A 25,559-nucleotide genomic window follows, 5' to 3' on the forward strand; every position below is an offset into this window, starting at 1 on the left:
CTCATTTTTTTCTAGGGAAATAGAAATATTTTCAGATCATTTTAAATTAAGAATCAGTATAAACTGGGGAGGCAGATAGATGGAGACGATCATAAATGAATGTGTTATAATCCTTATATATAATTTGATACTATCCGTATGTATGGTGTTCGCGTCAATACCTCGACTCAATATTGAATTTGTTTTAACTTGGAAGCATTGAGGCAACAGAAAAAAAGCACTACGTCACTAAGGCACACCAAAAATAAATTCTGAATAAAAAGTGGTGGTTGAACACGCACTACTACTCACCCACCCATACACATAAGTCAGTTGAGGATAGTGGCTACTGTAGATTAGCTTAGAACACTAGGTGAAAGAAAGAAGTTAACCAATGATGGAAACATAAGTGCACTATATTCAATTCACTTGTTTAAATTATTTTCTGACCACAATCAATTTTAGTGTCATAAGTAGCTGAACTCTTCCCTACTGAAACATATGGATACATCCACACTCTTGCATGCGGGGCCATTTCAATCACAGTGTTAGTCAAACTAACTTTCATACTTTGGTTTTATGTGAAGAAAAAGGGGGACCCAAAGTAAATCTCGTGTGGACACAGTGAAAACATGCAAACTCCATACTTGTAGTGGGTTAAATTTTGAATTTAGACCTCTAAAGCTAAGAGGCATCAGTATCTTTAAGATCTGTGCCACTAATATTAATAATACTAACCCCTCTGAGAACTACCATCTTATCGTGTGAGAACTGAAATGGAATTTATACTGGTATGATCATCATTCAGGATAAAAAGAACCACATTCATGAATTAGGTAGAGATTCACACTCGAAAAATGAACAACAATCAACTTAGCTACTGGTGCAATACCAGACCAAGAATGGCTACTGCAATGGACACTCCACAGAGTGCTGGGCCAGCTCATCAGACCCACACTACTCTGGATGTTTTGGGGTCGTCTAAGCCCCTGATCACAAAAGAAGATAAAATCTGTCAGAGCATGAAACTGTCAAAAGATATTATGAACAGGGCCATTTCTGGGCAAAGGCTGTCCAGGCAAAGGCCATGTGCACCCCGTAGTGGTCAGGGCACATTACTGCATTACAGTGTAGAAATTCCTATCTTTATTTTTTTTAGAAAAATTTGTCCAGGCTGGACTGGCGCACAAAGAAATGTTTATGTTGTGTGCCTCAGAAGTGCCTTTACTGTCTGCACAATGCACAGCACGATCTGTTGCCCAAAAACTGTCCTGGGCAACAAATTTTTTTAAACAATAAAAACTCACGAACACAGGGATTCAAAGTAAATGTTCAATTAAATTTTTTAATATTATTTTTGTATACTAGCGAATTCGGTTTAATGTCTGATGAACCACACAATCCAACAATAACATAAACAACAACAATGATGATGCCAATAATAGTAATAAACGATCAAAATGGTAGCAGGACTGTAGCTACTGAGTTAATTGCTAAAAGCTGATTTAACTATGGTTGTCTCCCAAATGGACATACATTAAAACTCATGTTAAAACTTAGCAAATATCATGATTTGTTGCTCAGCGCCATTTGTGAGATTTGCTCTTGACAGACTAAAGCAGTTGTGTATAGTCCATCTCTCTCTGGAAAAGCTTGTGTATTGATTAGATAGGTAGATTGCATTATTTGCACACACGAGCATATGGAAAAGAGGGATTGTGGGAAAAGATTCCTATTCACTGTATGGTGTTATTATGCTAAATTTTCAATTTATTTTATTAATTTAAATAAGAAGTATATGATACGGTGATGACTTAGTAAAAAAAACTATATCTGTAATGACAGTATCATCAAAACGGATGCATTTGGCTGGTGGTTTAAATAGAGAACTATAGTAAATTACTGTAAGTATAGTTTTAGTAATATTATAAGGGTATTTTCTTTTTATACTTTTCTTTTGAGAAACGTTAAAAGCAATAAAGACTACTAATAAAGCCTGATTCCTGCTTATTTTCTGAAATGGTACTCCTCAAGCATGTAATTTTCGGAAATAGTTTTGTAAGAAAACAATGCTATAACTTGACATTGTTGAATTGTAAATTCAAGGTCCTAAACTGTTCACTATCCCCAGTCCTATCTCCAGGGGCCTCATGTTACAATGGTGTGTACGCACAAAAATGTATAAAAACTAAACTTGGCATAAAGCCACAGACATACAGTATTCACAGCAGCCTCATACCATCTGTAAACAACTTTCCTCTTGGTTTTGGAAACTGGTGTTACCCATCGTCAAAGCAGTCCTACTGTTTCTGTTTGGTCTTTCTTTTTAGATTTATACACATGACTCAGGATTTATCAAATACACTGAAATTAAATGTATATCATTTACTTATTCAATTCACTTGATTGTAATCATTCTGTAAAAATATTATGGTGAAAGGAATGGCTAAACTATTCCCATTACCATGGCTGCTCTAGCGTTATTAGAAGAATTAGAAGAGAGCAAGCATTTATACATAATAAGGACGACCTTCTAAGTTAATTTTGATTTCCAAGAGCTATTCTCATGGACCAGTTTGCTGAACTGGTACCAGCTTTACAAAGGCAGACTTTGAGGAATTGTGCTGTATCTGCTCTTTAGCAAATTCTCTCCACCCTTGGGTTTTTAGCCACTGGAGCTTTTCAATGTGGAATTGCTGACCGATCGGGTATTTCTAGGTCATTACTAAGTCATGCCATGCCAGCTGTATAGGATGGTATTATTCACTATTCATCCAGATATATAAGATTTCTTTACACTGTGTTTGAACAGGTAAACATGAAAGTGCAATTCACAGCACAGTGTGTTGCAACTCGCCTTTTCACGTCAACTTTGATATCTGACCAATTATTTTTTATTTCGGGCACTGTGCAACTTTCTGAACATGAATTTTCAAGTATCCCCATCACGGTATATTACTCTCTCAGTTTCCTTGTGTTGCTTATACCACTGCTTAAGCTAACAAATAGTACGTTTTTGCTTGCCTCTACTTCACATTTGCTGAAATTCTTCTTTTTTCCATGTCCATCCATCCATCCATTCTCTTCCGCTTATCCGAGGTCGGGTCGCGGGGGCAGCAGCTTAAGCAGAGAGGCCCAGACTTCCCTCTCCCGGCCACTTCTTCCAGCTCTTCGGAAGAATCCCAAAGGCGTTCCCAGGCCAGCCGGGAGACATAGTCCCTCCAGCGTGTCCTGGGTCTTCCCCGGGGCCTCCTCCCGGTTGGACGTGCCCGGAACACCTCACCAGGGAGGCGTCCAGGAGGCATCCTGATCAGATGCCCGAGCCACCTCATCTGACTCCTCTCGATGCGGAGGAGCAGCGGCTCTACTCTGAGCCCCTCCCGGATGACTGAGCTTCTCACCCTATCTTTAAGGTAAAGCCCAGACACCCTGCGGAGGAAACTCATTTCAGCCGCTTGTATTCGCGATCTCGTTCTTTCGGTCACTACCCATAGCTCATGACCATAGGTGAGGGTAGGAAGGTAGATCGACTGGTAAATTGAGAGCTTTGCCTTACGGCTCAGCTCCTTTTCACCACGACAGACCGATGCAGAGCCCGCATCACTGCGGATGCCGCACCGATCCGCCTGTCGATCTCACGCTCCATTCTTCCCTCACTCGTGAACAAGACCCCGAGATACTTGAACTCCTCCACTTGGGGCAGGATCTCTCCCCCAACCCTGAGAGGGCACTCCACCCTTTTCCGGCTGAGGACCATGCTCGGATTTGGAGGTGCTGATTCTCATCCCAGCCGCTTCACACTCAGCGAACCGATCCAGAGAGCTGAAGATCACGGCCTGATGAAGCAAACAGGACAACATCATCTGCAAAAGCAGTGACCCAATCCTGAGTCCACCAAACCGGACCCCTTCAACACCCTGGCTGCGCCTAGAAATTCTGTCCATAAAAGTTATGAACAGAATCGGTGACAAAGGGCAGCCCTGGCGGAGTCCAACTCTCACTGGAAACGGGCTCGACTTACTGCCGGCAATGCGGACCAAGCTCTGACACCGGTTGTACAGAGACCGAACAGCTCTTATCAGGGGGTCCGGTACCCCATACTCCCGAGCACCCCCACAGGATTCCCGAGGGACACGGTCGAATGCCTTTTCCAAGTCCACAAAACACATGTAGACCGGTCGGGCAAACTCCCATGCACCCTCCAGGACTCTGCTAAGGGTGAAGAGCTGGTCCACTGTTCCGAGCCCAGGACTAAAACCCACACTGTTCCCCCTGAATCCGAGGTTCGACTATCCGACGGACCCTCCTCTCCAGAACCCCGAATAGACTTTTCCAGGGAGGCTGAGGAGTGTGATCCCTCTATAGTTGGAACACACCCTCCGGTCCCCTTTTAAAGAGGGGACCACCACCCCGGTCTGCCAATCCAGAGGCACTGTCCCGATGTCCATGCGATGTTGCAGAGGCGTGTCAACCAAGACAGTCCTACAACATCCAGAGCCTTAAGGAACTCGCGTATCTCATCCACCCCAGGGCCCTGCCACCAAGGAGTTTTTTGACCACCTCGGTGACTTCAGTCCCAGAGATGGGAGAGCCCACCTCAGAGTCCCCAGGCTCTGCTTCCTCATTGGAAGGCATGTTAGTGGGATTGAGGAGGTCTTCAAGTACTCCTCCCACCGACCCTAACGTCGAAGTCGAGGTCAGCAGCGCACCATCCCCACTATATACGGTGTTGACACTGCACTGCTTCCCCTCCTGAGGCGCCGGACGGTGGACCAGAATCTCCTCGAAGCCGTCCAAAGTCGTTCTCCATGGCCTCTCCAAACTCCTCCCATGCCCGAAGTTTTGCCTCAGCAACAACCAAGCCGCGTTCGCTTGGCCTGCCGGTACCTATCAGCTGCCTCCAGAGACCCACAGGACAAAAAGTCCTATAGGACTCCTTCTTCAGCTTGACGGCATCCCTCACCGCCGTGTCCACCAACGGGTTCGGGATTGCCGCCACGACAGGCACCGACCACCTTGCGGCCACAGCTCCGGTCAGCCGCCTCAACAATAGAGGCACGGAACATGGCCCATTCGGACTCAATGTCCCCACCTCCCTCGGGGCGTGGTTGAAGTTCTGCGGAGGTGGGAGTTGAAGCTACTTCTGACAGGGGACTCTGCCAGCCGTTCCCAGCAGACCCTCACAACACGCTTGGGCCTACCAGGTCTGACCGCATCTTCCCCACCATCGAAGCCAACTCACCACCAGGTGGTGATCAGTTGACAGCTCCGCCCCTCTCTTCACCCGAGTGTCCAAGACATATGGCGCAAGTCCGGCGACCACCACAAAGTCGATCATCGACCTGAGGCCTAGGGTGTCCTGGTGCCAAGTGCACATATGAACACCCTTATGCTTGAACATGGTGTTCGTTATGGACAATCCGTGGCGAGCACAGAAGTCCAATAACAAAACACCGCCGGGTTCAGATCGGGGCCATTCCTCCCAATCACGCCCTTCCAGGTCTCACTGTCATTGCCCGTGAGCATTGAAGTCTCCCAGCAAAACGAGGGAATCCCAGAAGGTATGCCCTCTAGCAACCCTCCAGAGACTCCAAAAGGGTGGATACTCCAAACTGCTGTTGGCATACGCACAAACAACAGTCAGGACCCTTCCCCACCCGGCGGAGGGAGGCCACCCTCTCGTCCACCGGGGTAAACCCCAATGCACAGGCTCCGAGTCGGGGGGCAATAAGTATGCCCACACCTGCTCGGCGCCTCTCACCGGGGGCAACTCCAGAGTGGTAGAGAGTCCAGCCCCTCTCAAGGAGATTGGTTCCAGAGTCCAAGCTGTGCGTCGAGGTGAGTCCGACTATATCTAGCGGAACCTCTCGACCTCGCGCACTAGCTCAGGCTCCTTCCCCTTCAGAGAGGTGACATTCCACGTCCCAAGAGCCAGTTTCTGTAGCCGAGGACCAGACCGCCAAGGTCCCGCCTCGCCACCACCCAACTCACACTGCACCCAACCTCCTTGGCCCCTCCCATAGGTGGTGAGCCCATGGGGAGGAGGACCCACATTACCTCTTCGGGCTGTGCCCGGCCAGCCCCATGGGTGCAGGCCCGGCCACCAGGCGCGCCATCGAGCCCCACCTCCAGGCCTGGCTCCAGAGGGGGCCCGTGACCAGCGTCCGGCAAGGGAAAGCGTTGTCCCAGTTTTATTTTCATTGGAGGTTTATTGAACCGCTCTTTGTCTCATCCCTCACCCAGGACCAGTTTGCCTTGGGTGGCCCTACCAGGGGCATAAAGCCCCGGACAACATAGCTCCTAGGATCATTGGGACACGCAAACCCCTCCACCACGATAAGGTGACGGTTCAAGGAGGAGTTTTTCCATGTCTTTTAACTAAACACTGAAAAGAAGGGGTTATTTATATTGATTTGCCTATTCAAATATGCAGAAGTATGGGAGGAGTCGGAGCAGGGCTGTAGGCATGTACACATCTGTTAGATTTCATGTTCATTGGGATTTATAAAGTGGATGTCCATGGAACTTGGCATGCACATAGTTTTATGCATCTGATTTTTTTTTTGTGCATACGCAAATTTCCAGTTTCGTCCGTATGCCATGTTTTGGTGTGAATTCTATGCACGGACTTATAAAAGAAATGAGGCCCAGGTCTCAATGTACAGGTCTAGCAGAGATGACTTCTCTCAAAGCAAAGAGGGTGGTGGGGCACCATTTACAACTTCACCTAGGGCAGCAAAAATCCTGGAGCCAGCTCTGATTATGAAGTTAATAATGCATACATATTACACAATTACAGAATTAGAAACAGACAAAACACATTACATACACAAATTACACATAGCCTTTACACATAAATACCTGAACATACAAATCAGTGAAGATCTACACTCACACGTAACGTCATCGCACAAACAAGACAAAAAAAAACCAGGTAATTGCTGCCATCTTACAGAAACAAACAGGAAATACCAAAAATAACACAATCTTATGTGACACACAGGGAAAACATTCAACAATGCACACCCTAGAATAGTGGACACTACAACAAGTGCAATTATTACCAACAAACCCACTAAGATACTATCCATCGAGAATTATATGCTACTATATAAACAAACAGAGAACACTGAGAGAACGCTTAAAAGATACAGAAACAGGCCCCACACAGAGTCCAATTATACTAACACAACTGAACAGTAAGAAACTGTCACTAACAACAAAAATCATTAATGAAAATATACTTCCACAATACACAGATACACATGAAACATTAACAAATGTGTATACACTATATATACAGCTACACTCACCACCATTACCCACATTGGAATTAAAACACGAAATAGACAAAACACAAAAAATCACACCAATGCAGGATTTCTGCCTAGGAACTCCAACTACAAAAGCAAATTAAGGTCATTAGACATGACTTAGGCTGATTAACACAGTACAAGTAGGACAACTCATCAGGAAAACTGCAAAAAAAACTCCATAAAATATTTTACAGGATAAAAACACGCACAAAGCATGCAAGCAATATGAATATATAAACACATACATATATACACTTGAACAAACATTTGTACTTAAAAACCAGAGGCTAAAATTGTACAAATTGTGTATAGTATGAAAACAACACAACTCACACTTCCAAAACATAGAAAAACTATTTATTCTACAGACATATACTGAATAACACACCGACAGAAAACAATGGCTCACAAATCCAGGAAAACCTCACACTGTACTGCTCTTCTCTTTGGTCTAATGTGGTTTAGCATAATAGCACAGTAGCTTGGATCAAGGAGGAGCAACAAAACACAGGACAACATAACATCAATGCACTTCAGGCAAATGATCTTAACATATCTCGCAGAAACAATAAAATAAACACATAACTGGAAGGCACTGGGCTTGGATGATGGAGTTCATAATATTTGGTACAAGAGGTTCACCATTCTACATATATTATTTGCAGACAAACTGACACATATTATATACAACCCACAAGAGACAACTCAGTTTTTAACAGTTAGACACCACAAATCCCAAAATCTACAGACGTATCACATGTCTACCTATACATTACAATATATTTTCTGCACTCATAAAAAACAAAATATACACACACAAGATGAGTAATGATATGCTTATACAACAACTAAAAAGCTGCTGAAGGCAGTTGGTGGGTTGTAAGGAACAGCTCTATTCCAGTAAGAATACAAAATATACAGAAACCTGAACACAGGATTGACTGCAAAAAAGCATTTGATAGTATCAAACACAAATAACTAGTACAAATATTGCACATACACAAATATATCCTGTAGTTATACACTCACTACAAATCCTAATGGGACATTGAAGAACAACACAATGTGTACATATAAACAGCACATCAATATCCACCAACTCAATACAAATAAGACAAGGCATCTTCTAGGTTGATTCAATTAGCCCTTACTGGTTCTTTCTCGTTCTCAACCCACTGACAGATTATACAGCAAATAATATGGAAGCAAAGTCAAAATCAACACCAATATGCCCTATCACATTTACTCTATATGGATTACATAAAGACATATGCAAGAACAAATAAAAAATTGCAACAGTTACAATAAATAATTGAAAAGCATTCACAAGTCATACACATGAAGTTTGGACTGGACAAATCTAAAACAATTGACATAGAAAAGGGAATTATTAGAGAAGATGGGTATACCCTCAAAAGCTGCAACAGAATCATGACCATGGCAGATGGTGAATTATGCAAATACCTTTGGTTCCTACTGGACAAACTTATACTGTTTAACACAAACAAATCAAACATACTCTTACACAAAAATATACATTACGACAGACCTACAACAGCTGTAAAGCCAAACACAAACTCTACTCACAAAACACAAGCAGCACCACCCCAAAGCAGCCATACAACATCTTATTCTTCCATGTGCTGAAGGAGGAAGGGGGCTCATAGATATCATTAATATACACAACACAAATTAATAATTTAAAATTCTTCCATGTGAAACAGCATACTTTAACATGTAGGAGAAGAATGGTCATTCCAGCCAGGGAGAAGCATAGATTATTACCACGATGGGAGGCATGAGAGGAAAGATGAACGGATTGGCTTGGCAGGTGGAAAGATAACTTTGTGCCCCGTCTTTATAAAATAATGGATGGAGCAGAAAAGCCAGAACTTGGGAATGGTTCTATCCCCGATGTGATAGGAGGCAATGGCCCTTGTATGAGAACCCCACTTGGGACACCTGCAGGGATGCTAGGGAAATGGAGTCCAGAAGTGCAGCCCTATAGGTGTCCCTTGGGATCGGTAGCGGGTGCTGTCGGGGTAGGACAACACTACTTTGTCTATGGCTTGGAAGTGCTTCCCAGAGGAGACAGAATGGTACTGGAAGCATTCCTAGGTCCCGCTTAAAAGGGAGCCCGCTGCCACATATGGATGTAGAGTTGGGAGGCAGTGGGCAAAACTCAGCAGAGGTTGAGAAGGAGAAAGAATTGTTGGTTTCTTGTGCCTTATTGTATTATTGTGGCTTATTATTGGAGAGGTGATTGTGGAATATGCTTGGTAGAATAAAAAGTCTGTATTTTATTCGTATAGTGTGTGCTGTATAAGTATGTCTGTGGTTTATATAAAGCAATACTTCATGCAGACACAAACTACACACATACATTATTTTGTGCGACTGTATGCTGTAATGCTATGCAAGGATAGTATGACAATAAAGAAACTTGATTTGATTAGACTTAACTTAAGATCGAGTGTTATTTTTGAATCATTATGAAATACAGTACTTGCATTTCATTAATAATCATAACTATTATGAAGCCAATCACAAAGTACTGAAACTGTAAAAACTGTGGCACGTGTATCAGGCAATCATCAAAAATATGCACGTGTTTGTTCCCAATTGTGACATATGTATCGATGAAGGTCTCATGGGTTACAAGTGAAGGCAGTCATGAATACAGCACACCTCATCCACAATTTAATATCAAGTACTATATGCAATGCGAAGCAAACTCTGGCTACATCTGGAATATTACAAAAATATCTTTCGATATCTCTACAAACACTGCCTTTCTGCATTGGTGACTGTTTCAAAACATATTACATGGAGTGTGTATGGTAAATCTGAATCAGTTTAGCAGTGGACACTAAACATACCTTTACTACCTTTACTACAGTGATTATATTGACATTTTGGAATTTACATGTTTCTGTTACACATAATAACATTTTCTATTTTTGAAATAAATTCAGTGCTTTTTTCTGGGAGTAGATATAATGCTGAAGAGGTTAAGTGCACTAACATTACAGGCAGTAAATGCAGATACTGTCATAAGGATGAAGAAACAGTCAAACACATCACAACAGGTTGTAAATGAATGACATGGAAGGCCTATACACTCAGACACAATCAGATGGCAAACATTAGATATCAAGAACTGATGCTACCACATAAATTAGTAGACATATACAAACCATATTATAGATACACCCCCTCCTCAGTACTACAAAATGCCACCCACAAACTATATAGGAAAAGGACTATACTGAAAGTCAAAACTATCCACCATAACAGACAAATATAACACTTGTAGACAAACAAAATACAACTGCATATGTTTTTGACATTGCTGTACCAAATATACACAAATTAAAAAACACACAGAACTAACTGAAGAAATACACCGCCCACTATTGCATTCACCACTTGTGTCATCCCACACACAATACACAAAAGCCTACAGAGATTACATGTAAACTAATACATATACATAAAAGTACTGAAAGCAGCCATTTTAATTATATGTCACATAGTGAGAAAACTCCTCAAAACAACTACAATTCCCTAAAACATATACTGAACGCATATACAGTACATACTACATAAAACTGCCCTCTGTCTTGGCCTAGACCAGATATAGGCAGTAGCAACAGGACTATCCTAAAAAGTACTTTGAATATTATTATTATTATTATTATAGTAAAATAATAATAATAATGTTTCCATATCTCATTAAAATATAATTGTGTCTATTATTTGGATACCAATAGTATAATATTTAAAATAATTACACTGTAACATAGGAAAAAATAAGACTCTTCTTCAGGAGAACAAAAAAAAAATGAAAAAGTGAGACAGCTCAACTGGTTATTTATTAAGAATTTTATAATTTCTTCAGTAAAGTGTAAGGCAGGCCACAATTTGTAAGAAACAAAAATGTGTTTAAGAATCGTACCTGGATGGCTATAAAAATATGGTAGTAGCTAGAAACACAAGGCTCCTTTCATGTTTACAGCATAGCAGTAAGACAGTCTTGGTCCGCCTTCTTCTTACTCACCAGCTACTGTATAATGAATTATAGGCTACATTCACACTGTATCTCATTTCTAATTTTTCCATTCATTTATGACAATGATTCAATATTTTTAGAGACGTAGTAACATCAAGAAAACTCTTTAGATTAAATTTAAATAACCTTTGTATCTAGTTTTAAATTCAATACAGACATGAATATAACCTGCATGCAAGAGATTGAATTAGTATTGCTTGGAAATGTACACTCCTTGATTAATTTTAAGTCAGGTTTGAGTTTATGTAACCTTTTGAATATCTCTATGTTTAAAATTAACTGGACAAGACTACCAGCTCAGTACACAAATGGAAACATTGTGAGGGATCAGACATAAAAAGCATTTGGAAAGCCTGTCGCCTGCCACTTCTATCTAATAGCTATGTATCTTCTGCCGTAAATGGTGCACTTTGTGCACATAATTTTCCAAGAGAGTCCTACAGACAGGCATTACCATAAGCACTTGAATGCCCCCCTCTTAGCATTCTGAAATTGCCAAAGCACTGTTTTGTATCAGAACTCTCCATATTCGCCTATTTTCTCCTCTCTCACATGTAAAGGTTTCTACATACAGATATGGCAGTGATAACTGAGCTCAAAGCAACAGCAGTGAGCTTGTTTGTGTTTCTCTTCATTGCATTCGTAACTGTCAAATTAGCATGTTCTGAACTGAAAGTAGTACAGAAGCTGGTATGCTGTTGGTCTTCATTTTAACAATATTCATTTTGTGCATGCAGGGAGCATTTAGGATAGATATCTATACACACTCATATCAGATTAAATTAATTTGAATATTTAAACAAAAAATGAATAGTAACAATAAAAATTAGAACTTAGTCACTTTCAGCTGCAGTGCAACTAGAAAATAATAACTGAAAAAAGTGACACAATCGTTTATGTTCTTTCACTATAAAGAAGCTTATTTTGTTATTTCACAAAGAGTTTACCTGCTGATGTCTTAATGATAATGTACACATGTGCCAGTAAGAGAAATATTGTATACATACATAGCATGGAATCAAGTAACAAGAACCAAACAGAGGTTACAGACATACATTTAGTTCTAATCAGATTGAAGTTTAATACATTTTGTATTTTAGAAAAGGCAGTGTAGTAGCACAGAGATTCCTGTCTCACAGGGTCTGCATGGAATTTGAATGTTCGCTTCATGTATTTAAAGATCGATTGGTATCAAACAGTGTCAGTAGGTTTACTCACACAGAGGTGTTGTCCTCAGTCCTGTTATTACCATATCCTCGTCATGTTTTAAAAAACTTGATAATTGGTTTGTGATGCTTTAGTATGTTTCCTTGTGGAAAACATATGCTTAACTTATAAAGCAGAATTTCATGTGGTAAATCCATATATACCATGATTGTGAAGAAATAAGTGACTTGAAAAATACTAAACTTTAACTTACATATCCTTAGAAAATGGTAGGAAAGTTAAAATACCAGGAAAAAAAATCAGCAAATTCATTGGCAGAACCTGCCATGCTACATATACAGTGTCCAGTCTTGCTCTCAAAACCTACTTTTAGAGCAGCTACAGTACATTAACAACTGCAGCATTATGTTCATCCTCAGTTCAAAAAATAAATCTATATATCTAAACCCACAAGGTCTAATTAATGGTTAGGGAAGTAAGAGCTCATTTCAGCAGCACAGGGCTCAAACAAAAACTAACCCTACACAGAGCACTGGTCATCTAAATTCATCTTATTCTTTTGTAGCACTTTAGTTGATCTTTATGATCTTTGCTGTTATAACTCACCCATGATTAAGACATGGGATGATAGAATGAACTATGATTCTCAGCAAACCTTACAAATGCTTTTTCTGGTAATATATGCTTGGTCCAGAAAATCTTTCCTGGTACTTCTAAATAAATCTAAGGAAGCCAGGCCCAGAACATGACTACTAGGATTTGATTCTGGAACAAGGCTGAGAATAGACTCCTTGCAACCAGTTGACTCAGGTAGCCCAGTCAGGCTGAGAAGAGTGAAGTAGATAAGCAGCTGAAATGCTGACTAGATGTGTTGCTTCAGCCAGGCTTACAAAGCTTTGGCATCAGTCAGGCTTACAAAGCTTTAGCATGGCTTTAAATGTGTACACATTCTGCTTGTGTTTATAACATTCAGAACCTGATAATACACTGCATTGCACTGTTTTGGACAGACCTGTCTGGCATGAATGAGCTTAATAAGCGGCACCTTGTGTCAGGAATAAGTGGAAGCCTGACACCTCCTGTCCATGCTTATCAGAACAGATGGACCTCACTAGTAGTGAGTAAAGAGAATAAGTAGCTACCTAGAGCCTAATAAAAACAACTTGATAAACAATCACAAATCTTTGTAAACAACTCTGTCAAATTTTAACAAACAGAACTATAAGAGATTTAAGCACTAGGCTCTTGTTGCAATATGAATTTCACCCACAAATGACCTGAGGAATTTGTACAACCTGATGTTGTACCAGGGACAAAACCTTCTGCTTTCCTGAGCTGAAACAACAGCACATTGAAAGCCATAGAGCTAAGACCACCGCTACTTGCCATGGGCTTCCTTTAACTGCTGATATTTGGAAATACAAGCCTTTTTCAATAATGTTACCTACTCTTGTGCCATATCTGTTACTAAGATTTATTGGAGGTGGATAACAAAGAAGGATGTTACAGACATATATTTCATATCAGGAAAGAAAAGATGATTCTTGCACAAAATACAGGCTAAGACAGAAAAAAACTGCATGGAGATTAAAGTGAGTATACTAGAATTTGGAAATTGAAACTGGCTCTTGGGAACTGAATTCTATGCCATGGGTGGTGTCTTTTACAGGTGTTATTCAAGGGTACAATTGAAGGAATTTGGAGATATTTGCAAACTCCAAGCCAGGAGCCAAATAATTGGAGCATGTAACAGTGATTATTGTGTCAGTTACTTTCAGTTACAAAGAGTTAAAATAAGACTGATAATTATTTTGGCCAATTTCAGAGACTTCGGATATGGTGCTCCATAGTGCACTATAAATTATGTAGTCTAACTGCATTTTTCAAACAGAGCAAATATTCTCGATACTCAAAATGAAAGGTGCAAAGCTGTAGTTTGAACAACACTTGACTGTGAACTGGTTTAGACATACTGCACTAGAAGACCAAAATGAATACTGAGGATGTGTTGGGAATGACTATAAGATGAGTTGGTTTGGGTTTAGTTTGTTTTTCACCTGCAAAAGAGTTTCTGTATCTTGGGGAAAAAGTGGAAATCAGCCTGAAAAACCCCATTACAAGATATTAAAATTAAAGGCAGTTGTATTTGTGGCCAAAAGGTTGTTGGTCCTGTGAAAGCCATAATGGAGGGACTGGTACCCTGAAAGGAATGGATGGTGATTCCTTGCTTGGGTGGGATTTCATAATGGAAGAAAGTGGATGGACATGTGACCTGGCCAGGTTGGTTGCTGGTAATTTTCCTGGCCAGGAGACCATAATGGAAGGACAGAGGAAGACTGCTACCTGGGGCCATATATTCCCCTTATACACAGGGTGGCAGCATCTCTCTGGTTAGCCTCCATTTTCTACACATACAAGTCTTATTCTAAGCTGTAGTTCAGATGGACAGCCCAGTTGAGGAACATGGAAGCCACCAGGGTGAGCAGCAGGGACTCCCCAATTCTTTTTCCAATACTTTACTGGCTCTGGCATAAAAGAAACAAATTCCTCTGCATCAGCGAGTCAGAGTTGGGAGGTGGTGGACAATGCTAACAGAGGAAGAGTAGAAGGAAGAGGTGGAGTTGCTATTTTGAGGATTAAATAGTTCTTGACTGACTTTAACCCTTTGAAGGTGATATTGTAAAATATTCAAACCATCCATTATCTAACCCGCTATATCCTAACTACTGGGTCATGGGGGTCTGCTGGAGCCAATCCCAGGTAACACAGGGTGCAAGGCAGGAAACAAACCCCAGGCAGGGTGCCAGCCCACCGCAGGGCACACACACACAAAGCACACACTAGAGACAATTTAGAATCGCCAATGCACCTAACCTGCATGTCTTTGGACTGTGGGACGAAACCGGAGCACCTGGAGGAAACCCATGGAGACACGGGGAGTACATGCAAACTCCAAGCTGGGAGGACCCGGGAAGCGAACCTAGATCTCCTTACTGCAAGGCATTTTAAAATATTGTAAAGTAAATACATTTTTATTTAATCTTCAATCTGTGTTCAGCCTAGTTGTGTTTGGTTTCTGGGGCTTTCACTTCCCTATCAGGTGGCATCTCCAGGACCCACTGTGGCAAACCAATGGTAAGAGTAATGGTCAAAGTAAATAATACAACTGGTTAAAATAAAGTTTCTGAAGAGAATTGCTAGGTTAATTTTTCATGTTAGGATGGAGCTCATTAATACAGGAACCCTTTAGTGTAGAAACCTTGTTTCCCTGGATTGAGAGAAGCTACCTGAAGTGGTTTTGATCTTCTACCTAGGATGCTTACTGGACATCATCTATAGGGGTGTGTATCAGGCTTGACCCATTAGGAGAAGGTGGAGAAATTATATTTTTGATTGCTTTTGCAACCTCTGAACATAACCCAGGAGGAGCTAGAAGAATGTTTTAATCATAACCCTCACTAGAAAAGTAGGTCAAAATTGTTATTGTTGTTTTGCTTAAACAGAAGTATACACAGCAACAGGCACCTGCAACATCTGTGCAACGTTTAGATATATAAATGCTGTGGACCACCAGGGTTCATACAGCTACCCAACACGGACAGGCAGGACATGAGCTCCAGTCCAGCACACACGTTTATTTAGAGCTGGGCAGTGCTTTTCTCCTTTCCCCACAGCACAGTACATAAAGCACAGCATATCCTCTTTTCCTTCTCTCTTTCTTTCTTCTCTCCACCTCCTTGCAACTCTGACTCCTCAAATGGAGTGAGATGGCTCCTTTTTATTCAGTTCCTAGAAGTGCTCCAGGTGGCTCATCAGTATTACCTGGAATCACATCCAGGTGTGGTGAAAGTCCACTATAGGGCTCTGCAGCTCTCCCTGGCGCCCCCCACGGAACCCAACCGAGCTGTACCAAACTCCACGTCCCAGCGTGCCCTGTGGGAATTTATCCAAAGTGACTTACAAAACAAATTGAAATAATACTCAAGGAAAATTTGTTTATTGGGAAACATACATCTTTGGAGCTCCAGAATAGTTAAAAGTCAAATGTTGGTTGAAGGTAAAATGAATGATTTCCCTACTCCAAGGTTGCTACCTGGTTTGTCGCTAACTATCCTGTAGGGTGGCTAGTCCACTTATCCACTGTGAGAGAAAAAACTTCCTGCTCACTTTCCATATTACACAATTCCTTCTCCCATATCTTCTAAGTAATCATTCAGATTTTTTCTTTTTTGTCTCTACCCACCCAGCTCCTGTTTAGTGCCATGACAAATACTGTATGTTTATTTTGCCCATACATAGGTTTTTCATAAAGTAATGAATTTCAGAGATTGTAAAATGTGATGTATATTGTCTCAGTATTTTTTCCTTATGAATATTAATGTATAATGCTTGAAATATCTAATATGACCTTTATTTTATATTAAACTTTTATTGTATGCTGTGGGTCTGTGTACAATTATGTCAAATTACATGGTGTCCTATGTAAAATACATGTTATATAGAGTATGACATTGCTAGTTCAGCCTCTGCCAATGACTCATTATTCAGCCCTAGTGAGTCATTTTAACTGTCAGGACTACAACTGTCTAACTATATAAACAATTTCTTTGCACCAACTCTGTAATAGCTTGGATTTCACTGAGGCAGTAGGCTATATTGAATAGGCTTATTTTCTTGTTTGTTGCTGTGGTGATTATACTCTTTAAAATAATGTCTCTTTAATTGAAGTTTATGATTCTTTACTGTGTTGTATGGTTCCTTGTAGAATTATTGTTTGACAAAACACCATTTCTTTCTGGAACAGGTTCTTTGCATATGAAGTTGGCTCTTTGTTCTTTGAAAAACTTCCTAAAATGTAGAGAAATGCCTGAATTTTTTAATGTACAACAGGGTACCTAGTAGGACACCAAAAGATGAAGAAAACTTGGACTTGTTATTATATGCAGCAAGAGTCCTTTTAAAATTATGACCCATTGGTATTTCACAGATAATTTACCATTTATTTGTGGTTATTTACTGTATGGAGCCTGTTATGCATCTAGATAAATAAAAGGTTCAATGGGTCTATTGGGAACCAAATATGGTTCCCCTATGGTACCAGTTTGGCACCATTGTTTTTAACAGTTGTGACGGACAGCAGGGTCCCATGCCTGGTCGGGACGCCTCTGCTGCATACATCCTGGGGGAGCCACCATGGACAGTGCAATACCTCCCCCAGGGCGCCTGGGGGCAGCCTCCCTGGCAGTGGGTCCTTCCTCAGTCACCCCCGTGGCTCCATGGGACATGGAGTCCACCACAGCCCGGTTGGGAGATGGGGTGGCCGCTAGGGGGTGCTGCGGAGAGCCAGCCGCCACAATGGGCAACTTACCAGCCCCACCTGGAGGTGCAATTAAGACCAGCTGGTCAGGCACCTGGAGCACTTCCGGGTGGGATATAAAGCAGGCAACCTCCCTCCATTCGTGGCCAGAATCGGGAGGAAGAGGACGAGGTTGCCTGGGAGGAGTGGTGGTGGCAGAAAGAATTGTTTAGGTTTGTACTTTGTGCTTTTGGGGACTGTGTTGGGCCTGTGGGACACGGGGGAAGACATGCCCCATGGCTGAAGAAAAAAAAGAATAAAGCCTGTGTTTTGTACACGTGCCTCTGCGTGGTCTGTGCCGGGTCGGGCGCTATATAGCGCTTATTACACAGTGTATGACATGATTCCATGCTTCTGTCTAATGCCAGACATTCCCTTAAACAAGAAGAACCTTTACAAAATATTATAGTACACCTTGCTGTTATAGTGAATGGCAGGTTCAATTAACACTCCTACTTATGGCTCTTAAGGGCTACTTACATTTTATGAAATGTTAGTGCTTTGAGTAGTGAGAAAAGTGCTATGGAAATGTAAAGAATTATATTCAGAAATACAGAGTAACACTCTCCTTCAAACTTTTAACACAGCAGACCACCCTTCATATGCCATCATTCATCTGCATGTGTTTTCTTATTTATGATTATAGTTAAATATAGGAATTAATAAAAATTTAGCAAAATTGTCTATTCCACTGAAAAGAATTCTATCACTGCACAATTGAAAAGCACTGGTATAAACACATTTAACACTTTTTCTTTATACAGTATTTATATTTACATGCCTATTTACTTCATGGTAAAATGATGCGACTATTAATGACAAAAGTAGCAATGTTCAAATTTGATATATATTAATATATCTTTATGCTGATGTCAAACTAAATCGTTAAAACTATAGAATATTAATTTATGGAGATTTTTCTTAGACTCCATAATTTACAATGTACAAATTAAAAAAAATAAAACTATACTTTTTGTCAGATCAATAAGTTCATTAGACAGTTGTAGGGTACTCACCTTTGGTGTTTGTTGACATCTTAGAAGAGATTTCTTTGTCTTCTTCTTGATAAATAGGACTTTCTGTCTCCGCCCTTATCAGTGCACTCTCTTCTTGAACATTCGAAATTGGCATATGCTGACCTATCACACAATAGACATGAATACGAGGCCTTTCAAGTGGACTGTCCACAGAATCTTTGCAGATACTTGTGTTTGTCTTACTTTCAGCTCTTTCAGAATTTACAGAAAAGCTTGCTTTGGTTATGTTAGGAAATGTGCTGTTTTTGTGGTCCACATGCTCTCTTAATTGCAGGTTATCATCATGGATCTCAGGAAAAACAGTCTTTTCAGAGTGGTTTAAACTAAAAGCATGGACTTGTAATGTTCTATCACTTAAATTCAACTCTGATTCTTCACATCCCCTTTTTTCAATATCTTTGGAATATTTGTTATTTTGCATATCTAGATCATATGGAATTTTTACAGTTGACTCTATAGTATTTTTGGATGAATCATTGCAAAGTTCATAGTTCGAACTATCAGTAAAACAGGTTACTTGATCATGAAGAAAAACATTTTTAGATAACAACTCGTCACTCTTTGACTCAATATACACCATGTCTGTGCTTAATGAAATGTTTTCTGCTTCTTCTGATATTTGGTTAAACTCTTTTTGTTTGTTACAAAGTTCACTGAATTTGCTTTCATGTGTGTCTATTGGACAATTTAACTCTGTAGAAGTGTCATGTGTTCCTATAATTGTCTTCTCAATGCTACTAAAGAATATGTTTGCATTTGTCTTAGGTTCAGTAATAAACTCAGAGTCATTAAATCCTGCATAGATGCCAGAATCCTTCTTCCAGTGTTTATCTTCATATAAACTAAACTCCTCTTCAGAGCTGTTAAAGAAGTGTTCATTTCTATCACATGTTAAAACCAGATGTTGCAGACCTTGCTGGAGGCTAGTCGAAAGAGAAAGTTCATCGTCTGTAAAAACTGATGAATCATTTGGACTATCGGGGATTTCTGTTGTTAGAGCAACTTCTTCAAGATTAATGTTTGTATTGGTTTCATTTTGATAAGTAAAATCTGCTGGCACAATGCTGCTATGATTCACTGGAAAGCTTTTCCCTGAAAGGATCAACTGTGTTTCTGCGCTGGAATCTTGCAATGTCCTACTGTCTCCATCTTTTAGAACAGTTTCTTCAACTGAGAGATTCATGCTTGAAACATCATCATCTAAAATATAAGAATTAAGCCGTGTGCTATCATTGGAGATTCCTAAAGTTAAGACATTTCCACTTATTAGGTCAAGATCTGAAGGACTATTGGCTGTGAATGAAATACCAATATGTGTTTGCATAATGCTTTCAGTCTCCTCATTGCCTGCTCCCAATGAATTAGACATTTTATTTAGATGAAAACCTAGAGAATACATATGATCAGATATATTCTCAGTATTTTCTACTGATGTCTCATTCAGCAAAGATTCTGTCATCTCTTTCAAAACATTTGAACCCCTTTCCTCATTAGTACCTAAATGTTCCAGTTCCTTGTTTTGTCCCTGGTCATTGGCAGCATTTAAACATATAATTTCTGCAGTTTTCAAAAGCTCATCTTCACCATTTCTCAGTACTCCATTAACTACTGTGACCTCTGCCTGATCAACCTGTGTAGGAGATGTGGTCAGTAAATTATATTTGGAAACCATTTCATTTTCAGTTATATCACCTTCCTGCTCCTTCTCAGCACATGCTTCCTCCAAATATGTTCTTGTGGAAATCATTTCTTCTGTTTCCATAGGTTGCGGATTTTCACTAAATTCATTTTCTGCTGATGCTTCATTCAGCAAAGATTTTGCCATCTCATCCAAAGAATGCGGACCTCTTTCTTCATTAGCAATTGAATGTTCCCAAACTTTGTTTTGTCCTTGGTCATTGGCAATATTTAAACATATATTTTCTGCAGTTTTCAAAGGCTCATCCTCACCATTTCTCGATACTCTATTAACTACTGTGACCTCCGCCTGATCATTCTGTCTAGGAGATATGGTCACTAAATTATATTCAGAAACCATTTCATTTGGAGTTACATCACCTTCCTGCTCCTTCTCAGCACATGCTTCCTGCAGCTGCGTTCTTGTAGAAATCCTTTCTTCTGTTTCAATGGGTTGCAGATTTTCACTAAATCCATTTTCTACTGATGCTTCATTCAGCAAAGATTGTGGTAACTCATCCAAAGAATGTGAACCCCTTTCCTCATTAGCAATTAAATGTTCTAATTCCTTGTTTTGTCCCTTGTCATTCGCAGCATTTAAACATACTTTTTCTGCAGTTTTCAAAGGCTCATCCTCACCATTTCTCAGTACTTCATTAACTACTGTGATCATTGCCTGATCATCCTGTCTAGGAGATTTGGTCACTAAATTATATTCAGAAACCATTTCATTTGTGGTTATATCAACTTCTTGCTCCTTCTCAGCATATACTTCTTGCAGCTGTGTTCTTGTAGAAATCCTTTCTTCAGTTTCAATGGGTTGCAGATTTTCACTAAATCCATTTTCTACTGATGCTTCATTCAGCACAGATTGTGGTAACTCATCCAAAGAATGTGAACCCTTTTCCTCATTAGTAATTAAATATTTTAATTCCTTATTTTGTCCCTGGTCATTCACAGCATTTAAACATAAATTTTCTGCAGTTATTAAAAGCTCATCATCACCATTTCTAAGTACTCTATTAACTACTGTGACCTCCGCCTGATCATCCTGTCTAGGAGATATGGTCACTAAATTATATTCAGAAACCATTTCATTTGGAGTTACATCACCTTCCTGCTCCTTCTCAGCACATGCTTCCTGCAGCTGCGTTCTTGTAGAAATCCTTTCTTCTGTTTCAATGGGTTGCGGATTTTCACTAAATTCATTTTCTGCTGATGCTTCATTCAGCAAAGATTTTGTCATCTCATCCAAAGCATGTAAACCCCTTTCCTCATTAGCAATTAAATGTTCTAATTCCTTGTTTTGTTCCTGGTCATTCGCAGCATTTAAACATACTTTTTCTGCAGTTTTCAAAGACTCATCCTCACCATTTTTCAGTACTTCATTAACTACTGTGATCATTGCCTGATCATCCTGTCTAGGAGATTTGGTCACTAAATTATATTCAGAAACCATTTCGTTTGTGGTTATATCAACTTCCTGCTCCTTCTCAGTATATGCTTCCTCCAGCTGTGTTCTTGTAGAAATCCTTTCTTCTGTTTCAATGGGTTGTGGATTTTCACTAAATTCATTTTCTGCTGATGCTTCATTCAGCAAAGATTTTGTCATCTCATCCAAAGCATGTAAACCCCTTTCCTCATTAGCAATTGAATGTTCCAATTCCTTGTTTTGTGTCCGGCCATTTGCAGCATTTAAACATACTTTTTCTGTAATTTGCAAGTTGACTTTAATATTTGTCAATGATCTGTTAACTACTGTGACCTCCGCCTTATCACCCTGTCTAGGAGATGTGGTCACTAAATTACATTCAGAAACCATTTCATTTGCAGTTATATCGCCTTCCTGCTCCTTCTCAGCACATGCTCCCTCCAGCTCTGTTCTTGTAGAAATCCTTTCTTCTGTTTCAATGGGTGGTAGATTTTCACTATATCTATTTTCTACTAATGGTTCATTCAGCAAAGATTTTGCCATCTCTTCCGAAGCATGTGAACCCATCTCCTCATTAGCAATTGAATGTTCCAATTCCTTGTTTTGTTCCTGGCCATTGGCAGCATTTAAACATATATATTCTGAAATCTGCAAAGGCCTGTCCGCAATATTTGTATTTGTCAGTACTCTGTTAATTACTGTGAGCTCCACCTGATCATCCTGTATAGGACATGTAGTCAGTAAATTACATTCAGAAACAATTTCAGTTGCAGTTACATCACCTTCCTGCTCCTTCTCAGCATGTGTTTCCTTCAGCTGTATTCTTGTAAAAATTCCTACTTCTGTTTCAATTGGCTGTGGATGTTCCCTAAATATATTACCATCTCCTTTCACTCCATTCCTCAAAAACATTGTTTCATCTTTTTTACCTTCATAATGTAATGTTTCATTTGCCAATTGCAGTGTCATGGAAATTTCAGCCTTTTGTGTATCACAATTTTCCAGCAAGCTTTTACTTTTTTCTTTACCTACTGTTTCATCGTTTTCTCCAAGATGACTGTCTTTTGTAAAATGACAGTTCACATCATTTTTCATATCAGTAGTTACAATTCCAGTCTTATTTACATCTTTCTCTGTTAAACAAAAATGTTCTGACTGTTGACATTCCAGTTTTGGTGGTCCAAGCTCATGAGATTCTAAGCAAAGTTCTTGAGATTGTAAACAACAGTATCTCTCTGCAAAGTCTTTCTCATTATTGGTCTGTTCTGCAAGGCTCACTGCAGAGCTGATAATTCCATCAATTTTTACTCCAGATAATGCACAATTTCTCAAATCTGGAGACAATCCCTCTTCTTCCTGGTAAGTTTTTGAAGCAATAGGGGTTGGGGTCAAGGTCTCAATAAAGCAACTGCATGTATCCTCCTTTGCAAAAGGAAATGCTTCTTTCATTTCCTTGAGTAAATTATTATCCTTTATTCTGTTCTGTTCCTCACTATCTTTATCTGCAGGTGTTGATGAAAACTCACCTATTGCATAACCCAGTCTGTCTTCACTGATGGATTCCTTATGGTCAGAAATTATTCCTAAAGACCCAATTTCCATTTCTGGTTCTGTTGACTGACTGTCCCCCACTATTAATTGAGCTGAATCAATTTTCTCATTTGTAATTACCTCGCATAAGGGATTGTCTGACTCCATAGTGTCTGTGGACAAGGTATCTCTCTGGACTTCTTTAACTGAGATAAATACCTCTTCTCTTTCTTCAGCTTTCACTTCATACTTCATCTCTTGGCATTCAACTGTTTCTAGTTTTTCTACCATTTCACAAATACTTGTATCTAAAATGAGTCGGACATTTTCAGTCACAGTTTTTATAGGTACAGCTCCTTGGTTTTCATTACCTTCCACAACAGTATTCAAGTCTTGGCCAATATTTTCAAAGCTCTTTCCATCAGCTCCCTCCTCAGTGTGTAGAAGTAGGGTATTCAGTTCTTCAGATTCCATAACAACATGCTCTTCAGGATTTTCCTAAGATATTTAAGAAAAAAAAAAAAAGAAAACAAGGATTTCACTTAATTAATTTTTAAACTTGAACAACTCCCTGTAAGCTGCCCCATTTAAAAAAAAATGAAAAAAAAAGTGAAGTGTTATTCTTTGTAATTTTTTTTCTGTACATAGAATAAGATTTCTGCCCATTGCCCAAACCTGTGACAATTCTTCAAGGGAGAGAATTCAAGCTCACGAATGGGGTGATGATCAGCAGCAATTTTCCAAGGGGGACCAAAGGGATGACGATAGGCAGAAATTCTACATAGAGGATAAATGCCCTGGATGACGTTCCATGATGATTGTGGGTAGTGAAGACACAAGAAAGGCAAAACTGGGATTCAAAGGAAAAGGTTTAAGCACCACTGCTTTAAATATCACCAAACACCTTATTAGCTCCAATGTCTGTATAACAAAAGACTACAGTCACTGTACAAAAAGGTCTGTATTACTCACAAACAGAAATGGAATGAGCTTTAAGAAAGGCTAAACATAGTTATACTGTACATCTTTTTTATATACCATAGCTAATAGTAAATAAACACTGATTGTGTGATTTAAAAGGAACACAATGCTAGTGCTTTTTAAAGTTATTGCTTAGCTTTGACTGCTGAAGAAACACAAATTAGGGAACAACCAGCCACCAAGGTTTGGCATATTATTTCATCAAGAAGAACAATCATGCACACAAATACACACACACACACACACTTCCCTACTCACTCAAATCAGACCAATTTATAGTTATGAATGAAGTACACATTTTAAGGATGTGGGAAGAGACAACATTTCAAATGAAGATATATAAGGAATATGCAAAATCCAGTCAAACAGTAAATGAGTTTGAATCAAAATTTCAGAAGATGTGAGGCAGTAACACTTTGCTGTGCTGAATTTTTGAGGTTATTCTGCAGGTAACACACCTGCAGAATTAAAAGGCATTTATTTAAAATACATTTGTATAATTATTCATGCACACAGCTCTTTATCCATGTTAGATTTTTTACTGAAGAGATCATGTGCAGAAATAATCTGCAAATTATCACCTAGAGCAAAAATTACAATTTCATTTGCATAGCTTTTTAGCTTTTTTTGTTTGCAAAATGATGGAAAAAATCCATCCATCCTCTAACCCGCTGAATCCGAATACAGGGTCACGGGGGTCTGCTGGAGCCAATCCCAGCTAACACAGGGCACAAGGCAGGAACCAATCCTGGGCAGGGTGCCAACCCACCGCAGGACACACACAAACGGGCCAATTTAGAATCGCCAATCCACCATGTCTTTGGACTGTGGGAGGAAACCCACGCAGACACGGGGAGAACATGCAAACTCCACGCAGGGAGGACCCGGGAAGCGAACCCGGGTCTCCTAACTGCGAGGCAGCAGCGCTACCACTGTGCCACCGTGCCGCCCAATGGAAAAAATAGTAAGATAAATCTTTGGGGTTTATTTTAATTTCTCTCAAAACATTATA

The 25,559-nt window shown here is 39.9% G+C and overlaps 1 protein-coding gene across 1 annotated transcript in view; it reads right to left on the reverse strand.

The window, feature by feature from the left end:
- LOC120535717 overlaps positions 1-25,559 on the reverse strand; it is a 108,287-nt gene that overhangs the window by 57,692 nt on the left and 25,036 nt on the right. The window contains exon 2 of the mRNA XM_039763731.1: positions 18,907-24,064. Coding sequence (XP_039619665.1) covers positions 18,907-24,040 — 5,134 coding nt within the window. The 5' untranslated portion in view covers positions 24,041-24,064. The remainder of the gene's footprint in view (positions 1-18,906; positions 24,065-25,559) is intronic.

This window comes from Polypterus senegalus, chromosome 9 (assembly GCF_016835505.1).
Source record: "Polypterus senegalus isolate Bchr_013 chromosome 9, ASM1683550v1, whole genome shotgun sequence".
Taxonomy (NCBI): domain Eukaryota; kingdom Metazoa; phylum Chordata; class Cladistia; order Polypteriformes; family Polypteridae; genus Polypterus; species Polypterus senegalus.